The 18170-nt window shown below is 39.4% G+C and overlaps 1 protein-coding gene across 1 annotated transcript in view; it reads left to right on the top strand.

Annotated features, from left to right (window-relative positions):
• The first annotated feature begins 539 nt into the window (after positions 1 to 539).
• syne1b (spectrin repeat containing, nuclear envelope 1b) overlaps positions 540 to 18170 on the top strand; it is a 101500-nt gene continuing 83869 nt past the window's right edge. The window contains exons 1-8 of the mRNA XM_084742499.1: positions 540 to 1024; positions 2081 to 2142; positions 9017 to 9112; positions 12391 to 12474; positions 14548 to 14640; positions 15353 to 15531; positions 15626 to 15822; positions 16527 to 16636. Of these exons, the coding sequence (XP_084598625.1) occupies positions 949 to 1024; positions 2081 to 2142; positions 9017 to 9112; positions 12391 to 12474; positions 14548 to 14640; positions 15353 to 15531; positions 15626 to 15822; positions 16527 to 16636 (897 nt within the window). The 5' untranslated portion in view covers positions 540 to 948. The remainder of the gene's footprint in view (positions 1025 to 2080; positions 2143 to 9016; positions 9113 to 12390; positions 12475 to 14547; positions 14641 to 15352; positions 15532 to 15625; positions 15823 to 16526; positions 16637 to 18170) is intronic.

The following is an 18170-nucleotide window of genomic DNA, read 5'->3' as shown; positions in this document are numbered from 1 at the left end:
TGTGTGCAGTGGGAATCCCAGGGTGGGTGTGTCCGCTTTGTCGTCACAATAGCATTGACACTGAGAGGGAGAGCAGGTGGTAGATGGCATTCACCAGCTTCAGCATTAATTATTAAGATTTGTTGCACCATGGTGAGCTTTGTGCAGCACTCTTTTAATTTAGTGTATTTAATCAATGAGCCTGCAGGGACTTCATTGATTTTACAGCCAACATTTAAAAAACAAAAACAAAAAACACATTTGAAAGGGATTTGTTTCATCATTGTCTTGGACACTGTACTGTAATGCTTTTCAACTGTGTCAGTCTCATAGAAGATTAGGCGAATCATAGGCAAACACAGGCCCCCACACCACAGACACACACACACACACACACACACACACACACACACACACACACACACACACACAGCAAACGCACACACATAAATCGGGATAATGCAGCCAAGGCTGTGACATCACCGCCTCCCACATGCTGATTGGTGGAGCCATGATTCCTCTCCAGCCTCAGACGGTACGATGATACAGCGAGGCAGTGCAGCGGGGGCTGTGCACATCCACACAGGCATGGCTCCTCAGGATGGGAGAAACACAGGAAGATCATGGAAGGATGGGATTGTAAATGACCCTTTCTGCTAGCGTTTTCTCTTCCTCTGCCGCCTGTGTGTGTGTGTGTGTCTGTGTGTGTGTCAGTGTGTCTGTGTGTGAGCGTGTCAGGGAGGAGGGGACGTTTTCATCCCAGCCCTCCAGCAGCTTTTGCTTTCACTGGGGAAACCAGGCAGCCAGATCTGTTTTGCTTCCTGCTGGAAGAGAAAAGGGGAAAAAGGGAGAGCAGCTGTGTGTTTTTGGGCCAGTTTTTTCCACTGTGGATCTTAGTTTCACACCTACATATATGTACGCTGGAACTCATGACAGGCAGAGGGAGAGAGCCGGAGAGTGGGTTGTAGAATGGCTCACTATAAGGATGTATCTGTCAGGAAGACTTCTTTAAATCTGGTGACTGGATTTTTTCAGTATCTACGTGGTAAGTAGGGCAACAGCAGCCTTCATCCCTCATCTGTGTGCACATATGTAGCTAATCTGGGATATAGCAGGGAAAATAACATATGCTAATGCTTTGTAGGTGAATCCCTACAGTATAATGGTACACAAACAGCTGTGCGTGTGCTGCATCTGTGTGTGTGTGAGCTATGCTCCAGTGGGCATCCCCTGTGCATCAGTGATGAAGCATTTGCCTGTGGGTCAACACAACGTCTTTGCTCCATGTATAGTGCTCGCACTGCTTCCTTAAACACGTGACCACTGTCTATATCTCTAAGGGTGGATGTTTAAAAATGGCCACTCTGTGTGCGGTGTGCAACCATAGCCTATACCGGCATGCGTGACAGGGTGTTAGAAATCAGTGTTCAATGCAACAACAGCTATGGCAAAGAAATCAGTTGTTTTGTTACACGTGTTGCATTATTCATGAGGCTTTGTGGCTGCATGTATTAATAGATCACAATGGAGGCTGGGGGTGACCTAAACAATCACGCATGTTATTACTGAGGGCAAGGGCGGCATGCGAGATGTGTAGGCAGAAATTTTCTATCCACTCATTCTCTAATCTCCTCGTATGACCTCTTTTTGGCAACACTTCTTAGGATCATCTATTAGACTAGAACTGTCTTACGTTATTCTCATTGCACAGATCTAATAATCGCAGAAGTCATACTTTGTAACATGCTTGGTGCAGGGCTGCTTTAATGCTACAGAAGCAGTGTAAAATCATGTAGCATTAGCAGGAGTCGTCCTACAAATGCTATAACTGATAAAAGTTATAGTTAGGGATTAATATTTTATGCGTTTTATGTTTCTGCGGTAGCTATAAACCCAACCATATCCGTGTTAAATCATTTAACAGCCACTTCTTTGCAAGAATAAGTCTGTAATCTCTGATCATCAGCTCCTGTTGCGTGCATTCTCCTCATTTGCTTGTGTGTCCTCTAGTCTCAAGTGTGGGGCTTAGGCTCAAAGTCAATCATCAGAGCATGTGGCATGTATCATTCATTGACATGCCTGTTGTGCCTTTCATTTCCAGATGAGCAAGAGGCAGTGCAGAAGAGAACCTTCACAAAATGGATCAATTCTCATTTAGCAAAGGTAAGTGTGAATTTCCATCTATGCTTGCCACCGCATCATAAATCACTTGACAGGGTTTTACAGGCTCATCAGACATATGAAGCAAATTGTCAAAGCAATTACATCACATGCAACTGAAGATCTATCTGTGTTGACCTTTTTCATCAGAGAGACTCGTGATGTTCTATTGCTCGTCATGATTATATACAGTAGCTTCTCTTTGGTCAGTGATATTTCAGGCTACTGACCCGTCACGACTGTGGAGGGAACTGACTGCAAGATGAGCTTTGCCATGCAACAATAATAGCCCCTAATAACACTGCACAAGACCACACGATATTTTAATTTGTCCAGTTAACTGTTAATAATGACATAATTTACCTTGTTTCTATTTAATGGAACAGGGTTTGTTTATAATGACAGTTTGCTGCATCTAATGGTGAGGAAGGAACACGCCCTGGACACAGAATATCTATGACTCTGTTTTCCTGAAAGGAGAACCAGTGAAAAGGTCATGCTGCTTTTTGCTTTTGCTGGAAAGATGACACAGACATGACAGCGCTCGGAGGCATCTTTACAGTGCAGAAATTGCACTGTGCAGTTCTGTTCTAAAGATGCTCACCAGAGGCATTTCTAATATTACAGTGGAAAGCTTATATTGATAACGGTTACACTGATCAGCCGCTAATATGGATCAAAAGACTTAGAACAGATTCATACAACTGCTGTTTAAATACTTATCTTATAGTAATCAAGTTTACTCACATCATTCATTTTGAGTCTTTTCATGCATGACAACATGAGGAAAAAAGAAAACTATGGCAATTTTATTTTTTCTAATACTTTGCCTTGCAGTAACCTTCTGCTGCTGCCTCCGTTTGCTGCATACACATTGAAATCATGATGGGGAACAAAGAAAGTCATTTTTTTCAAATTAAATAGAAAGGTCTATCTGTCACAGACTACAAGATACGTCCACTTCACTACACAACCATGGCTAAACCCAACCATGTAGTTTTCCTGGCTAAACAAAACCAAACTGCCACTGTTTCAAACTGTCAAAATGAACCAGTGGGATGCAACAGTGAACCTACAGTAAGCTATATTCCATATATAGTACTGATGTACTGTATTATAAGGTATTTGAAGTATACAGTGCACAGGTATTTAATTTATACAGTATTTTGAAAACTATTTGAAACAGCTGTACTGGATTTTGAAAGCAAAGCTGTCGGTTTCATTACTTTATATTCATCTAATAAATATACAAATGTCAAATGGTAATCTGCATGATAAATAAATAAAGAAAATGGTTTAAAAATCATCCACTTAAAGTAGGCCTGGGAGCTGAAAAACCTATCATGATAGTGAAGTTTCATATTGGCTGATATTGATAATTTGTGATCGTGTAGGGTGTGACTGACTACATGTTGTGTCCTCCCAGGCATGGAAGGTGACAAAGTGAGTAAAAATCACAATATTTTTGACCAAATACCTTGATACTGTGACAATGTTGTAGGGTTGACTATGTTTCACAAGATATTAACACAGTCAGTAAAGGGAAATAATAGAACAGATATAATATAATATAATATAATATGATATTGATATATTGCCCAGGCCTAACTTACAGTGATCGATTAAGTGGACTTTGATCTCAATATAAAAATTAACTTAATTATAGCACTTTTCATACATGGGGTTAGCTTAAAGTGAGTTGCAATAAAGGGTAGAGACAAGAGAACAGATAAATAGAGGAAAATTAAAAACAAATGCAAATACTGTGCAGTAAAACCTGCAGTCAAATGTTTAAAGCTTAAGTTGTTGTCTAAAGCTTTAATGTGTAACATTTCTGCATTAAAATGTCTAAAAATGCAAGACATTTGCAATATATTTTGTTGAGTTGTGTACTTACATCATCCCAAATGTTTCCAGCAATGTTCAAATGCAGAGAAATCTGTAATTTATTCAAGGTCATGGTCTGCTTCCTGCCAGCCATTGCTTGCTAGTTGCTAGCTGCTGTAACTTCCAGGAAAACACGGGATGCGTCGGGTACATCAGACAGTCAGGAAGGAAATCGGCACACATGACTAAATATTCCACACCACTTCACGTCATCGAATGTTTGTTTTTTTATTGTTTTAATGTGACTGCTAGTGGGAGAATTTACATATTGTGCATTTCAAAATGTGCACAGAGCTTGCATTTCTTATGGCCTTGGGCAGGGTATTCCACAGTTTTGATGCGTAGTTAGAAAAGCCTTGAGCTGCAGATTTTCTCATTGTGTGATCGTTTATATTTTTTAAAAACAGGCAGCAGAGGATCTAAGAGGTCATGCAGGATTATAAAACAACATAGAATTGGTATGCTGGTCCATTTTATACTTGGATGAGCTTCTGCACTGCTAGTGGAGTGTGTTTGTGTGGACGTACAGCAGGTATAATGGAATTATTTAGAAACTGGTTGTGTGTGGGGTACATATTTGTTGTGCATTAAGTGTCTGTGTGTCCTGCTGTGTGCAAGTGTGTAGGCATGTGCGTGGGCGTTTTGTTATTCTTGTGAGTGTGTGTATTTTGTGGACAGGATTGGCAGGGACAGTGACGAGGTGTGCAGATGGGAGAGCAAGAGGGTGAGGACAGCTCCCTGCAGGCAGTCGTCTGCTTCTAAGGCTCATCCATGTCAAATTACAAGGAGTGCACAACAATAACACATGCTGTTTTACATCGTGCTGTGACCCTAAAATAACATACTATATTCAGTTATGTGTGCTGAATTAAAGCTATAATATTAAACATTTCCACATTAAAATGTCTAAAAAGGCTAGACATATGTTATATATTTTGCTGAGTCATGCACATTTCAATTTTCAAACCCAGAGAAATCTGTAATTTATTCGTGGTAGCAGTGTGTTTCTGAACAGTTGCTGGTTGTTGTAAGTGCTGGGAAATGCAGGATATGTTGGATACTGAGTGAACTGAGTCACACTTCGCTAAATGTGAAATGAATAAAACTTTGATTGACCTTTGACCTCATTCGTGAACATGACTTCTGTCAGATGAATTTTCATCAGCAGTGGTGGTTGTTTAACAATGAAGACAACAACTCCCATAATCCCTTGCTACTTCATGACTAGAGCTGCAACCAATGATCATTTTCATTGTTGACTAATTTGTTGATTATTTTCTTGATTAATCGCTTTGTTTTTTGGTCTATAAAAGGTCAGAAAATGGCCAAAAATGCTAATCACATCCTCAAATGTTTCATTTTGTCCACAACACAAAGATGTTTACTTTACAGTCACAGAGGGGTAAAGAAACCAGAAAATATTGACTTTAATAGCATCCAGTGTTCCTCTTTTTTTCATTAGCCCAGTCAAACAAGTTAGTCAGAAACCTACTTGCTTAAAGTCAGTTTTTACAAATTGTTTCATCAGTTGAAAACAGCATTTTCTATCAATTTGTTGAAAAAAATACTTAAATGATTAATCAGTTATCAAAGTAGTTTAATTCTTTGATTACGACTTGCCAGTTTTTCTTGCTGAACATGGTATTTTGTTTGCAAGTGGGCAATTCCTATTGTTGAGTCCTGATTTAAGAAGGTGAAATCAACTTTTTCCTTAAAAACTTGCTCAAGATGATTAATCAATTATCAAAATAGATGATGATTAATTTAATAGTTGACAGCTCATCAGTAATTTCAGTCATAGTTGCAGCTCTATTCACATCATCAAACTAGCAGCAGAACTTACATAATATGTGTGTAAAGTCAACTTTAGGGCTGTGAAATATCAGAAATTTCCTGTAAAAAATTCAGAATAAGTCCTGAGTGATCTCTTTTGTGACTGCGATCACTGATGACACAGCAGAGTGTTCGACCAGTCTGACACAGCTTCAGGGTTTAAGTCTGGGACCTGGCAGTGAGATTTGGTTTAGAGGGGTCTTTTGTTGAGCCTGATCTGCCCACATTAGTTCAAAGCTGGGCTTCTAAAACTTTAGAAGAATCTCAGTTATGTGGCGGGCCAACGCAGAGACGCTCTGTTGGTCTATTCTTCATTATTCATGCACTGCGCTCAAGCTCACTCACTGTGCATACCAATAGGACTAATGTAGCAGAAGCCGCATCATGAAAGAGCTCTCAACAGTCTTATTTACACTGTGGACAGCTGCTGTGTGACCGAGATCAGCTTATTTAACAGACTTTTCATGTCAGTGCACAAAAGTTTTCTTGCAATAATTCACATGAGTTCTGTGTGTTTGAATAAATGATTAGTATTGGCCCGAATGGAAACTCCTTTTTATGGGTGAAAGTGTGTATTATCTAAGTTTGAACTTCCTCCAGTTGTCACACTTTCCCCCCAGCCTTTGTGTTCATTTCCTCTGATAATGTATCACTAAGCACCTTTCCAGTGATTTTCGGGGTTTTTCCATTGTTAGGAGACCTCATGTGACTCTGTTGCTTTATAAATTCATTTTCCAGGGTGGGAAAGATTTCCAAATTACAGAAGCTATTTTTGCATGATTGTGTATATTAGCAGTTGTTTGGAAAATATTCATGGTTTTAATCTGCCTATCAGGAATAGAATAGTTATGAATAAATTCTTACAGCAAAATAGTATGTTAAATTGACAACTCTAAACACATAACTATATGTGCAGTCATGCAATACTAATGGATCTTTAGGTGCAGTGTTAATTGTGCAATTCATATTTTCTGAACAAGTATTGTTCATATTAATCTCAAACAAATAATTAAATGGACAGTTCACACCAAAATCTAAAATACATATTTTTCCTCTCATATGTAGAGCTATTTATCCATCTACATTGTTTTGGTGTGAGTTGCCGAGTGTGTTAGATATCGACTGTAGAGTTGTCTGCCGTCTATCAAATATAATGGAACTAGATGGCATTCAGTTTGTGGTGCTCAAAGTGGCAAAAATTACACTTGAAAAACTCACCAGCAATGTCTTTTTCAACAGACAGTAGAAAGAAGACCTTGTTGTGAACAGTTTCATGTCGGGACAATTTTTTTTTTTCTACCAAACTACACCCACCAACCATATCACTGCACAGAAGGAAGTGTGCATCTACTCATGGATGACAGTCTTGTGCTTTGACAGTGTGGGATCCATCTGTTTTCTTTCTTCTGCTTATCAGGGTTCAGGTTGTGGTGGCAGCAGGTTAAGCAGGCTAGTCCAAAAATCCCTCTCCTCAGTAACACATTCCAGATCCTCCTGGCATTTCCAGGCCAGATGAGATATGTAATCCTTCCAGTATATTCTTGGTCTGCTCCGGGGTCTCCTCTCAGTGGGACATACCAGGAAAACCTCCAGACGGAGGTGTCCAGGAGGCATCCTAATCAGATGTCTGAACCACCTCAACTGGCTCCTTTAGATGTGTTTAGCTCCCTCCAGACATCTGAGCCCATCATCCTATCTCTAAGGCTAAGCCCAGCCACCCTATGAAGGAAACTCATTTCAGACATCTTTCAGTCACTACCCAAAACTCATGACCATAGGTGAGGGTAGAAATGTAGATCGACAGGTAACATGCAGAAGTTTTAGCTTCCATCTCAGCTCCCTCTTTACTACAACAGTCAAGTACAATACCCACATTACTGCTGATGATGCACCAAGCTGCCTGTCAATCTCATGCTCCATTGTTCCATCACCCTGAGGTAATTAGGCTCCTTCGCTTGGGGCAGCAACTCACTCCCCACCTAGAGGGAGAAATTCACTGTTTTCCACCAGAGAATCATAGCCTGAGACCTGGAGGTGCTGACTCAGTGTGTGCAATGCAGGATGTAAAAATGACTGGCATTGTCCAGAGCTGAGCTCTAATGTCATCACCACTGAGCTAGCTAGCATAATCATCACAGTTGGCAGGTGGAGTTTGGTAGAGAGAAAATAGTTCCTACATGAAACTGCTCACAACAAGATTTATAGATTGTGTTGAATAACTGGGTCACGGTTTCAGGAAAGTGACATTGCTGTTTAGTTTTTCAAATACATTTTTTGGCACTTTGAGCACCACAAGCAGAGTGCCAAGTAGTTCCATTACATTGAAGAGAAGGCAAACATCTCCAAAATTCTACAGCTTACACCAAAACAATGTACATGCATAAATGGCACTACAGGTAAGAGGAAAAATGTGTATTTTTGATTTAGGGGTGAACTGTCCCTTTAATAGCATTTGAATAGAGATTCTGGCACTAAACATGACACATATCCCACAGTACTTTTGTGTCAGGAGGAAGAGAAGTGTTCATGTGCAGAATAACAGGACAGACGCTTGCCTCTTCACGCTGCTTTGCCCCAAATAGGCAGCCAACTGCATCCTGTCATGGAATATGTTGAGTTGTGAAATGACCTGCAAATGGTGCCAAATAAAGAACTCCCATGTTGAGCATTCCTTTTAATTAAAGCTTTATTCTGCCGAATAAATACACATCTGTTTAATTTACTTATACTGTACAGCGCTGCTTGTGTGACACAGTTGGTTATATCACAGTCATTCATCATGGAGGGTGTACAGCTCTGTAAATGTGTGGATATGATATCAGGAGGCAGGACCCAATTAGGGTTAAATGAGTACCATCGCCTCAGGACTGGGCACCAAGCCACTGTTCAGGAAAAGGCACCATCTTTTCAGCTGCAGGGAGGCTCTGTGGTTGTTGCTAACAAGCCTGTTTCTCACAAACAGCGCTTGGTTTCTCTTCATCCCTGCTAATGGCTTAGAATACTAATATCTTTAAAGGCTATTGAATTAACAGTGTGACATTACTGGCTCTATAAAAATATTGTTTGTCAAGACTGATTAATTTCTAATTATCACAAGTTTGTATTTATTGTAATGATTAGTTTCTGTGTTGTTAAAGCTGTGTTCTCTCTCCTCCAGTATAAACCACCACTAGAGGTTAACGACCTTTTTGAGGACATCAAAGATGGGGTGAAGCTCTTGGCTTTGTTGGAGGTGCTGTCTGGCCAGAGACTAGTAAGTAGTACTTCTTGATCGTTTTTGCACAGGATTCAGGACAGGCCATCGTTAGGGGAAGTTGCCACATATAGTGGAAGTGGTATAAATCATGCAAAAGCTGGGGTCCTGAAGATTAATTTGAGATGCAGCTGAGCACTGTCAGTTCAGAGTGTACAAGGGCTTAGAACATTATGATGAACATTTATGATGCCATTCCCATGCTCAGTTATACCTCGTAAGGTGTTGCAGCAAGTTTTGGATTGATACCATTTGTTACACAGATTTAGTGCAAAATTTTACCACTGTAGAATAGATAAAATTGTCAAAATACCTCATGAAAACAACAAGACTGAGGAAAGCCATCCATCCTCTGAATGCTCCAGGTCTCTAATTTGAGGCTGTGACGTTTCTTGAGGATGCGATTATCCCAGAGCTCACAGTAGGTCATTTTTTACAGAGAGATCAAGTTTCAAAAAGTGTTCTCACTACTGTTACAAGTTCAACTAGGAGTACCCAAATGCAGATAACAGGAGGCAGAGGGGAGAGTTCAAAAGATATTTAATTAACTAAAGACCAACAAAAGCTTACATGAACAGTGCAAGGGAATCCAAAATCCAGGCAGGGAGAAAAAAACAAAAATCCATACACAGGAGGAATCAAAGGGCACAAGCAAACTGAAGTCCAGGAAACACTGACAAAGACGGGACCAGACGAGTGAATGAACCAACAAAGTAAAGAGGACAAGACACGGAATTAAATACACTAGGGAGGGGGAGGAAAACAAGACACAGGTGAGGGCAGTCAAAGACAGGTGAAAATAATTACTGATCACGAAGGGCAGGAAAACAGACAAAAAAAGGAAGTAAACCCAAAACACATGAGGGAGGAACAGAAACTACCAAAATAAAACAGGAAATAACCAACAAAATCCAACACCGTGACAACTACAATCAAACAGCTATTATGGGGACAAATATCATCACACATTAATGCATTAGGGCTCATTGAATCCACAAGAGTCAGCTTTCCAGTCAGTCCCAATTTATGCAATTCTACTAGTTTGTGGACCCCAGTATCCAGAAATATTCAAATACACCATTTTTAGAAAACAAAACGAAAATAACACATTTATGCTGCATGCAAAAGACTGTTTTGTTTTTTTGCAAAACTGCCTGGGAGTAACACTCTCAGCGGGGTCCCTTCAGTACCCATAGAACCGATTCTGATTCAGGTAGCTGGAGGAGAGATCTTATGACAAGGTGATTTACACTCCTGATGAAGTGTGAATTTACTAAAGGGGAAGAGCCCCACTGTATGTTAACCACTTAGAATAATGAATATGTAAATTAATGTACGCCTTTCCACCTTCACATTACAAGAACTTGTACATGTATGTGTGCATTCCCCACTATATTATATAATACCACTGGTAACATTTATTTTATGGTGCTTAACAAGAAATCTGCACACAGATTTTCTACACCTCTTACAATAATTGCTGAGTCACAAAGATTTAAGACAAACTTTAATGATTTGTAGAGTTCTGAGCTGTGCTATTGGTCGGTCTTTAAAGCAATGAAATACTGCTCAATGCTGTTTTTCCACAGCTAAGCAGTAAAGATGTTGCCTGATAGTTATCTGCATAAAGGTCTAGGCTGTAAGATTTAGAGGTATTTACTGGCAGAATATGGCAGAAATGTAATATTTTATTCACAAGTATATTATCATTCATGTGTAACATAATATACAATATACAAGAATCATTTACCTTAGAACAGAGTAGGGCTGTGCAATTAATTGAAATTTTATCAAAATTCAAATATCCAAATTGCAGATGCTGCAGTTTTTTTTGATAAATGTAAAATGTGTGACAAAACAGCCTTACAATGAAATAGTGTAGTGCTGCAGAGATGCCCTGGACCACAAATCTTATTCTCAAAATGTAAGAAAAAATGTTTGTTGGATCACAACCCAACAAATGTCACATCATCATGATTTAACTTTTTTTCTTCAGAGAAAATGAAAACTGTGATCCAAAAAAAAAAAAAAATTAACAATATCACCAATCTTGAATCATCATAATTTCCTGATAATAGTAATATTTGAACCATATCATGCAGCCTGAGGGAGTGAGTCCACTTCCATGAAGGTAGTCTCGTTCCACCGTTTCTACAGTAGCCCAGAACAGACGAACCTAAGACTGGTTTAGATAGAGCCTTTTGTATTTTTCATTTCTCCTACCACCACACTTTGAAGGGGAAGGTGAGGAGAGGTGTTTGCAATGTGCAAGCTCACTGAATCCTACGCACCGGTCCTTTAAGTTTAAGAAATCATCATAGATGACAATGAATGCAGCCAGTTGCTTTACTAAATAAATAAATTAATTAATTAATTAATTAATTAATGAATATTTTACTTCAGTCTTAAGTAACACATCATCAACTAAATGCTTTAAACTAATTGAAGTCAACTCATTCAAATTCATAAAGCAATATCTTAAAATAAGATTTATCCTCACTCAGCCGTGTCAACACAATTGACTCAGGATGCACAACCTAATCAAGATTGTAAATCTTTTCTACTTTCAAAAATCCCAAGTTTAGATAAACGTTGTTGCTCACATTAAGTGTTGGATCGCTGCACAGAAAGACCTAATTTAGATCTGAGCCTCCCCACTGTGAGAGGCTGGTAGCTCACCGGTATCTGTTTCTACATCTCTCTGTCTCTCCTTTACACACACACACACACACACACACACACACACACACACACACACACACACACACACACACACACATACACACATACACAAACACGCACACAGGCTCAGTCTCTGATTTAGTAATCAGACCTGTCTTGAAACAAACTGCCATGTCATCTGTAAAGCTGTTACTTGGCAAGTGAGTCATTTGCACATCATGGCGAGCAGCGTCTGATACTTTCACTTACTGCTTTCAGGAGTGCACTCCCGCTGGTTTACATCAGCCAAAAAAATTTAATACAGACACATCTGATTGAAGCTCTTATTTTAGAGCACTGGATTATACTTTTTCTCTTAAAGCGGCTTTGGTACTCAGCAGTTAATTTATGTAAGAAAAGCCCTGCTAATACTCCCAGACCACTTTCACTATCTTACTGTGTAACTATTGGCAAACATGATGGTTTTTCTACCAAAGTGGGTGGTTGGTACAGTACAGCAGACAAAATTACAATCTGCAGTTATGTAATTTCTGTTTCAAATCAGAAGATGGTTGAATGAAGATATCCTTTTCACTTTCTTCCCTCTCTGTCTTCAGCCACGTGAGCAAGGCCGCCAGCTGAAGAGGATCCACTGGGTTTCCAACATCGGCACTGCGCTCAAATTCCTCGAAGGCAGAAAGGTAAGCATTAGTGTTTTTTAAACACTTTTTTCCCCACAACTAATGTCGTAGTAGAAAAAAACAGTGGCATGTCTTAAAGGATAATTTCAGCATTTTTTAACCAGGATCCTAATTTGTCATGTTTTTGTATCTAAGTGAGTAACGGAGACAGCAACTTTGAAACTGATCCAGTATTGAGGAGGACCACTGCAGCCGTCGGGTGTGAAACAGGCTGCAGTGTAATTCTTATGGGCAGCAGCGAACCTCCTCAGTGTGTCCACTAAAAGAAATTATTTTGCCACTGACAGGCTTAGATAGACCGTTTTGTAGGGTAAGATCCCCTTTTTTAAACCCGAAATGGCCAATTTAGCACTTTCTCCAAAACCACCAGACATCATCGTAAAACACACTTAATTCAAACTCAACGGAAACAAAACAAGCGTTAATTCGCAATAGCTGCATCCAGCTACTGTGGTGTACGTACATGCATGCCTCCAAGTATGTATGGATTCACACACATACACACACACAACCCCCTGACCTATGTGGCAAAAGGCTCATGAGTTAATAAAGGGGTTGTGGCTAAGGCTAAGGTGAGGTAAACCTTTACCAATGAAAAATTAACTCTAAGTCCAGTAATGGCTCCCACAAATGCCTGAAACAATCAAGTGAGAAGTTATGGAGGGGGCGTGGGACACACCATTGGAATAGGAGCTCTCTGGTGAGTGCAGTGGAGCCTACCACAAGAGTCTACGACAAAAGCTTTACACACCGTTTCTCCCTGCTGCTTCTCTAATGTCTAACCTCCCTCTTGCGATAAATGAAGTATTTATTTCAACCAAACCAGAGTTGGTAAATGTTGGAGCAGTGGAAAGATGAACTGGGACAATTTATGTGAGTTTATCTTGTTTTTGTTGAGTTTAAATGATTGTTATTTTACAATGATAAAATACTGTTTGTGTAAATGGAGTCTGGTGGATTTGGTGAGAGCGATAACAGCTCCTTCTGGTTGAACAAAATGTTACTCTCTATATCTGTCCTGATTCTTTCAATAATGTTGTCAGATACTTATAATAGTCATAATAACAATCTGAGTTAATGGCAAAACAAGCACTTTGAATTGATGTACTTTCACGATGCATAGTTGCCCATAAGGATTACATTGCAACCTGGCTAACGGGTGCAGCTATCTCACTAAATACTGAATCAATTTCAAAAATTGTTGATTATTATTAACTTATACAAAAACAAGAAAACGGGTTGAAAAAATTCGAAGTTGCCCTTAGTCCAAGGTATGAAAACAATGAGAAAAATCTGTTGACTAGATGTTTGTAAGTGCACATAAGGTGTCTCTGGCTGTATAACATGCACTGTGTTGAGAGAAGCAGCAGATAGAAACAGGACTTCTTGATTACATAACCCATCTCTAAATCCTTTGGCTCTATGAAGCCCGTGTCCCACTTTCATCCGGGTTCCCTGAGGACTGAGACTTACATTGTTGTGATCTCTCTCCCATCATGTGTGCCTTCAGTCTGTGTATCGAGGATCTCCGGTCAGTCGCCATTAAACGCCCTGTGTGATCCTATACTGTATGCATTCTTTTAATTTGATGCACGATGTGTACTCAGCAATGCTTGGATACAGCAAATTTATTTCTATGAATGCAGTCATTATACTTTTCTACTGACATGCATCTTGATGCATTTTGATTCAAACACTAGTTACTGATGTGTCTGGCTCCTCATAATTATGAGCTGCTCAAATGTAGAGATGAAAACATGCAGATTGTGGCAGTTCTCCAATGCAAGGTTTGCACTGCTGTGTTACCTCTGCTTTTCTTTTAATGCCAAGTTGAAAACAATTCTCTTCTCTTTTCTTTTTTTCCTTCTGGTTCACTGTGGCTGTTTCTGTCTTTCTACTTTGGCTATATTAAAGTACTTACCTTCATCAAAGACCTGACTTTGATGACTTGATGACTTTGAGCAAAAAAAAAATGCTTGCTATATTGTTTCGAAGAGAATCACTCACGTCCAGACTGTCTGCATGTGACTGACTTATTTTCCTGAATAATCCTCTTCTTTGCTTTTGTTTCAGATCAAACTCGTTAACATTCATGCCACTGACATCGCAGATGGGCGACCGTCAATTGTCCTTGGTTTGATATGGACCATTATCCTCTACTTCCAGGTAATACTTCATCTGATCCCTGAAAGTTTAATAACTATATTCACCTCAAGGTGAGCTCATGTCCTGTGAATAATCCTTGCACTTCACAAACTCCTGGACAAAATGTTTTTTGCTCAACATTTTGATACAGTGTTGATCTCTGTCTTGTCTAAAGTTCACAAAGCTTTTGCAGCAATTGCAATTGAGTTAAGTTAACTGAACTTCTCAAGAGCAGGAAGCACAACAGCAAACACTCTCCATCACCACATTCTTCATGATGCCCTTAATTAATCTAATTTAAATATTTTTTGTAAATTTTGTAAACCTGAGAAGACATGTTCAGTAAGCTTATTACACTCCCAGTGAATTTATTCAATTTTTAACTGTTTAAGTTTGCTTGATAACTTTTAGTAAAATGAACAAAAATAAAAACTTGACTCAACATTAAAAAAAATGTCGGTCTCATAAGGAATGAGTTTGTGTCTAGTGAATGTAAAGTTTTCAAGTAATTTTGATAGTCCTGAACATTTGTGTGGACTGTAAATGCTAGAATTTTGTGTCATGGATGAATTGGGGTTTACAGTGAAGAATGCATAAAGCAGACATCACTGGATAGATTATGTCATAAACTGCAGATTCAGGCGGACGCCAAGAAATTATGCCATTTTCTTTTCCTGCTGTTATGTTCACAATGCAACCTTTTCTTTTCCTGCTGTTCTTGTTCCTCATTTAGATTGAGGAGTTAACCAGCAACCTGCCAGCCCTCCAAGCCTTGTCCAATAGCGACTCTTCTGTGGAGAGTTTAGCCAGCTCTGAAACAGGAAGCCCTCCCATGAAGAGAAAGGTAGTCAACAAATTCCAGGGCAATGCCAAGAAGGCCCTGCTCAGATGGGTGCAGTGCACAGCAGCCAAGTATGTCACTTTTAAATGACCTTTTTGCCCAGACTATACACCAAATATACAGGTACAATAAGATATAGTATGTAATTACATATATTTATTTCAGGTATCATGGAATTGAGGTGAAGGACTTTGGTCCCAGCTGGCGCGATGGTGTCGCGTTCCAGTCTGTGGTGCACGCCATCAGGCCAGACCTGGTTGACATGGAGGTGGTGCGGAGGAGGAGCAACAGGGAGAACTTGGAGGAAGCCTTTGCACTTGCAGAAAACGAGCTGGGTATTCCCCGTCTGCTGGATCCAGAAGGTGCCTTTGACCTTTCCTGCTGCTTACATTAAAGATTCCAGTGTAGTAGATTATTCAGACAAGCTAGCATTGCATATGAGTGTGGTATAGTAAAGTATTTGAGCGAAATTTGCCAGTGTTTTAGACATATATCAACAAATATACAATATTTATTACATTAATGAAGTTGTGTTACTCTGTCAATCAATTCTGCATGAGTGCTTTTGACTAAATGTGTGTTGAAAAGATCAGTGAAATCCTCCAGAGGATTAAAATTCCGTGTGTACTTGTGGCTCTGAGTTTTAGTCTGTGGAGGTAAAACAGTCTGCAGTGGCTCTGCAGTCCTGTCTTCACTAGCAGAATCGTGATGCTTTATTACACAGAGAGCTGCACTGAAATGTCTCTGCTTTTTACGGGAGCTTGACCCTGATTTACAGAAACATCAGGCCTAGGATGGAGATGAAAGTAGACATATTATAATTAGCTGTCAGGCCTGAGGAGATTTATCCTCTTGAGGATGCAAAATGTGTTTTTTAATTTCAAATTGACTTCATATTAAAAGTAATGGCTGTGTCATATTAGCTGTTTATTTCTACAGGAGTGAGATCATATTTTAAGTTCAATACTGAGATGATTTTTAAAGGCCTGAAAAACATTTGCTGCCTATGTTTAAAGGAGGTAATTTCCAGTGAAGTGCATCAGATAATGTTTGTGTTGCTCTGTAGATGTGGATGTGGACAAGCCAGATGAGAAATCCATCATGACATATGTGGCGCAGTTCCTGAAGCACTACCCAAACCCCCACCACTCTGAGACTGATGGACAGCAGGATGAGGTACTTCGTTTAAAACTTATGATACTGTATATTAACAGCATGTAAAGCGGTGATACCTCAGGCTGGAGAAGAAATACTGTCGTGTGAAGGTGTAGTTTCTTGACAAAGGAGAAATGTGTGACAAAACAACATTATAATTGTAGTGCTGCACAGATGCCTTGTTTTCTTTACCGTTTTGTGCAGCTCCACAATATGTGTTGCTAAATACTGTATTAAAATTCATATTTAACTCAATGTTATTATTTTAAAAAGTGTATATATTGTTGCCATCGACAAAATTTGTGTTTTGTGTCATTCATAGAGAATGACGTCTTGCAGAGATCATTACAACATCATATGCTTGATGAAAAAGTGCTTTAAAGGTCCAGTGTGTAAGATTTACATGGAATATTTGGCAGATATGGAATAATATTAGGCCTAAGTATGTTTTCATGGGTATATATTCACCTGAAAAATAAGAATCATTGTGTTTTCATTACCTTCGAATAAGCCTTTTCTGTCTGTGGGTCATCTTTCATAGAGGCCGCAATGTTGCACCACTGTGTTTCTACAGTAGCCCTGAACAGACAAACAGTAGTTTGAGATAGGCACTTTCACATTTTTCAGGAGTTTCACGGCCACTGTAGGGTCTCCACCTACATGCTAGATGACACTAAATCCTACACACTGGTCCTTTAACTGCTGCTGAACTTCCTGATCCTTTCCTACGTCCTGGCCCAATCAAATTTCTCCTTTTCTGTTTCCAGTTCTTGTTACGTATATGTTAAGCACATCTGTGTTAAAGAGAAAATTTTGCAAATGGTTAAACAGTGTTGCTAGGGGACCTGTAAAGAAACATATGTTGTCACTTCTGAAGGTAGCTAATGTTAGCAAAACACTAGCTAACCAGCTACTCTGACCTACATCAATTGTTATCTGATGTTTTGCTTTGTGGCAAAATGCCAATCCACATTAATTGTTAGCTAGCTAGTTACATCTGATAGCTTATGTTTTTCCAGATCCCCCAACAGTATCTTTTATCTATCTTTATTTTTTTCTCAACATGGAATATCTAACTACTGTAAACAAAGGAGAAGTTGACCGAGGTTCTTCCAACAGTCACGCTTGCTCAACTGTTGGAGCACAGAGTAAAAAGGCATAGGACCTAGGAAAGGTCAATTATTGTTATCCTGTGCCTCAAATTTTTCATGTTTGTCATTTTATCACATGAAGCTCCCATGAATCAGAATAATCATTGCATGAACACAGCAGTAATGTGATCATCACGGTTTTGTTTTCCATCATCATTAATTTTTCCATCTTCGTATTTTTTTGTGCACATTAAGCTGCTTCTTGGCTCAATTCCAACTTTTGCACTGTCAGTGCCAGTACTTCAGGTGAGAGTTCAGGTCGCACAGTAGCGCTGCATGCTTCTCTGTTTGGAGTATGTTCCCACCTCACCCTCATCTCATCTCTCATCCTCTTTGCTTCTCTTTAATAATGCATCTAATGCATTTTGTGGTGTGTTTGCATCTCTTTGTGTGCCTTGCTGCTT

The sequence above is a fragment of the Lutjanus erythropterus genome, chromosome 18 (assembly GCF_056507025.1).
Source record: "Lutjanus erythropterus isolate fLutEry1 chromosome 18, fLutEry1.hap2, whole genome shotgun sequence".
Classification (NCBI taxonomy): Eukaryota; Metazoa; Chordata; class Actinopteri; order Lutjaniformes; family Lutjanidae; genus Lutjanus; species Lutjanus erythropterus.
Note: the sequence above shows the minus strand (reverse complement) of the source record. Positions and strands in the feature narration are given on the sequence as shown.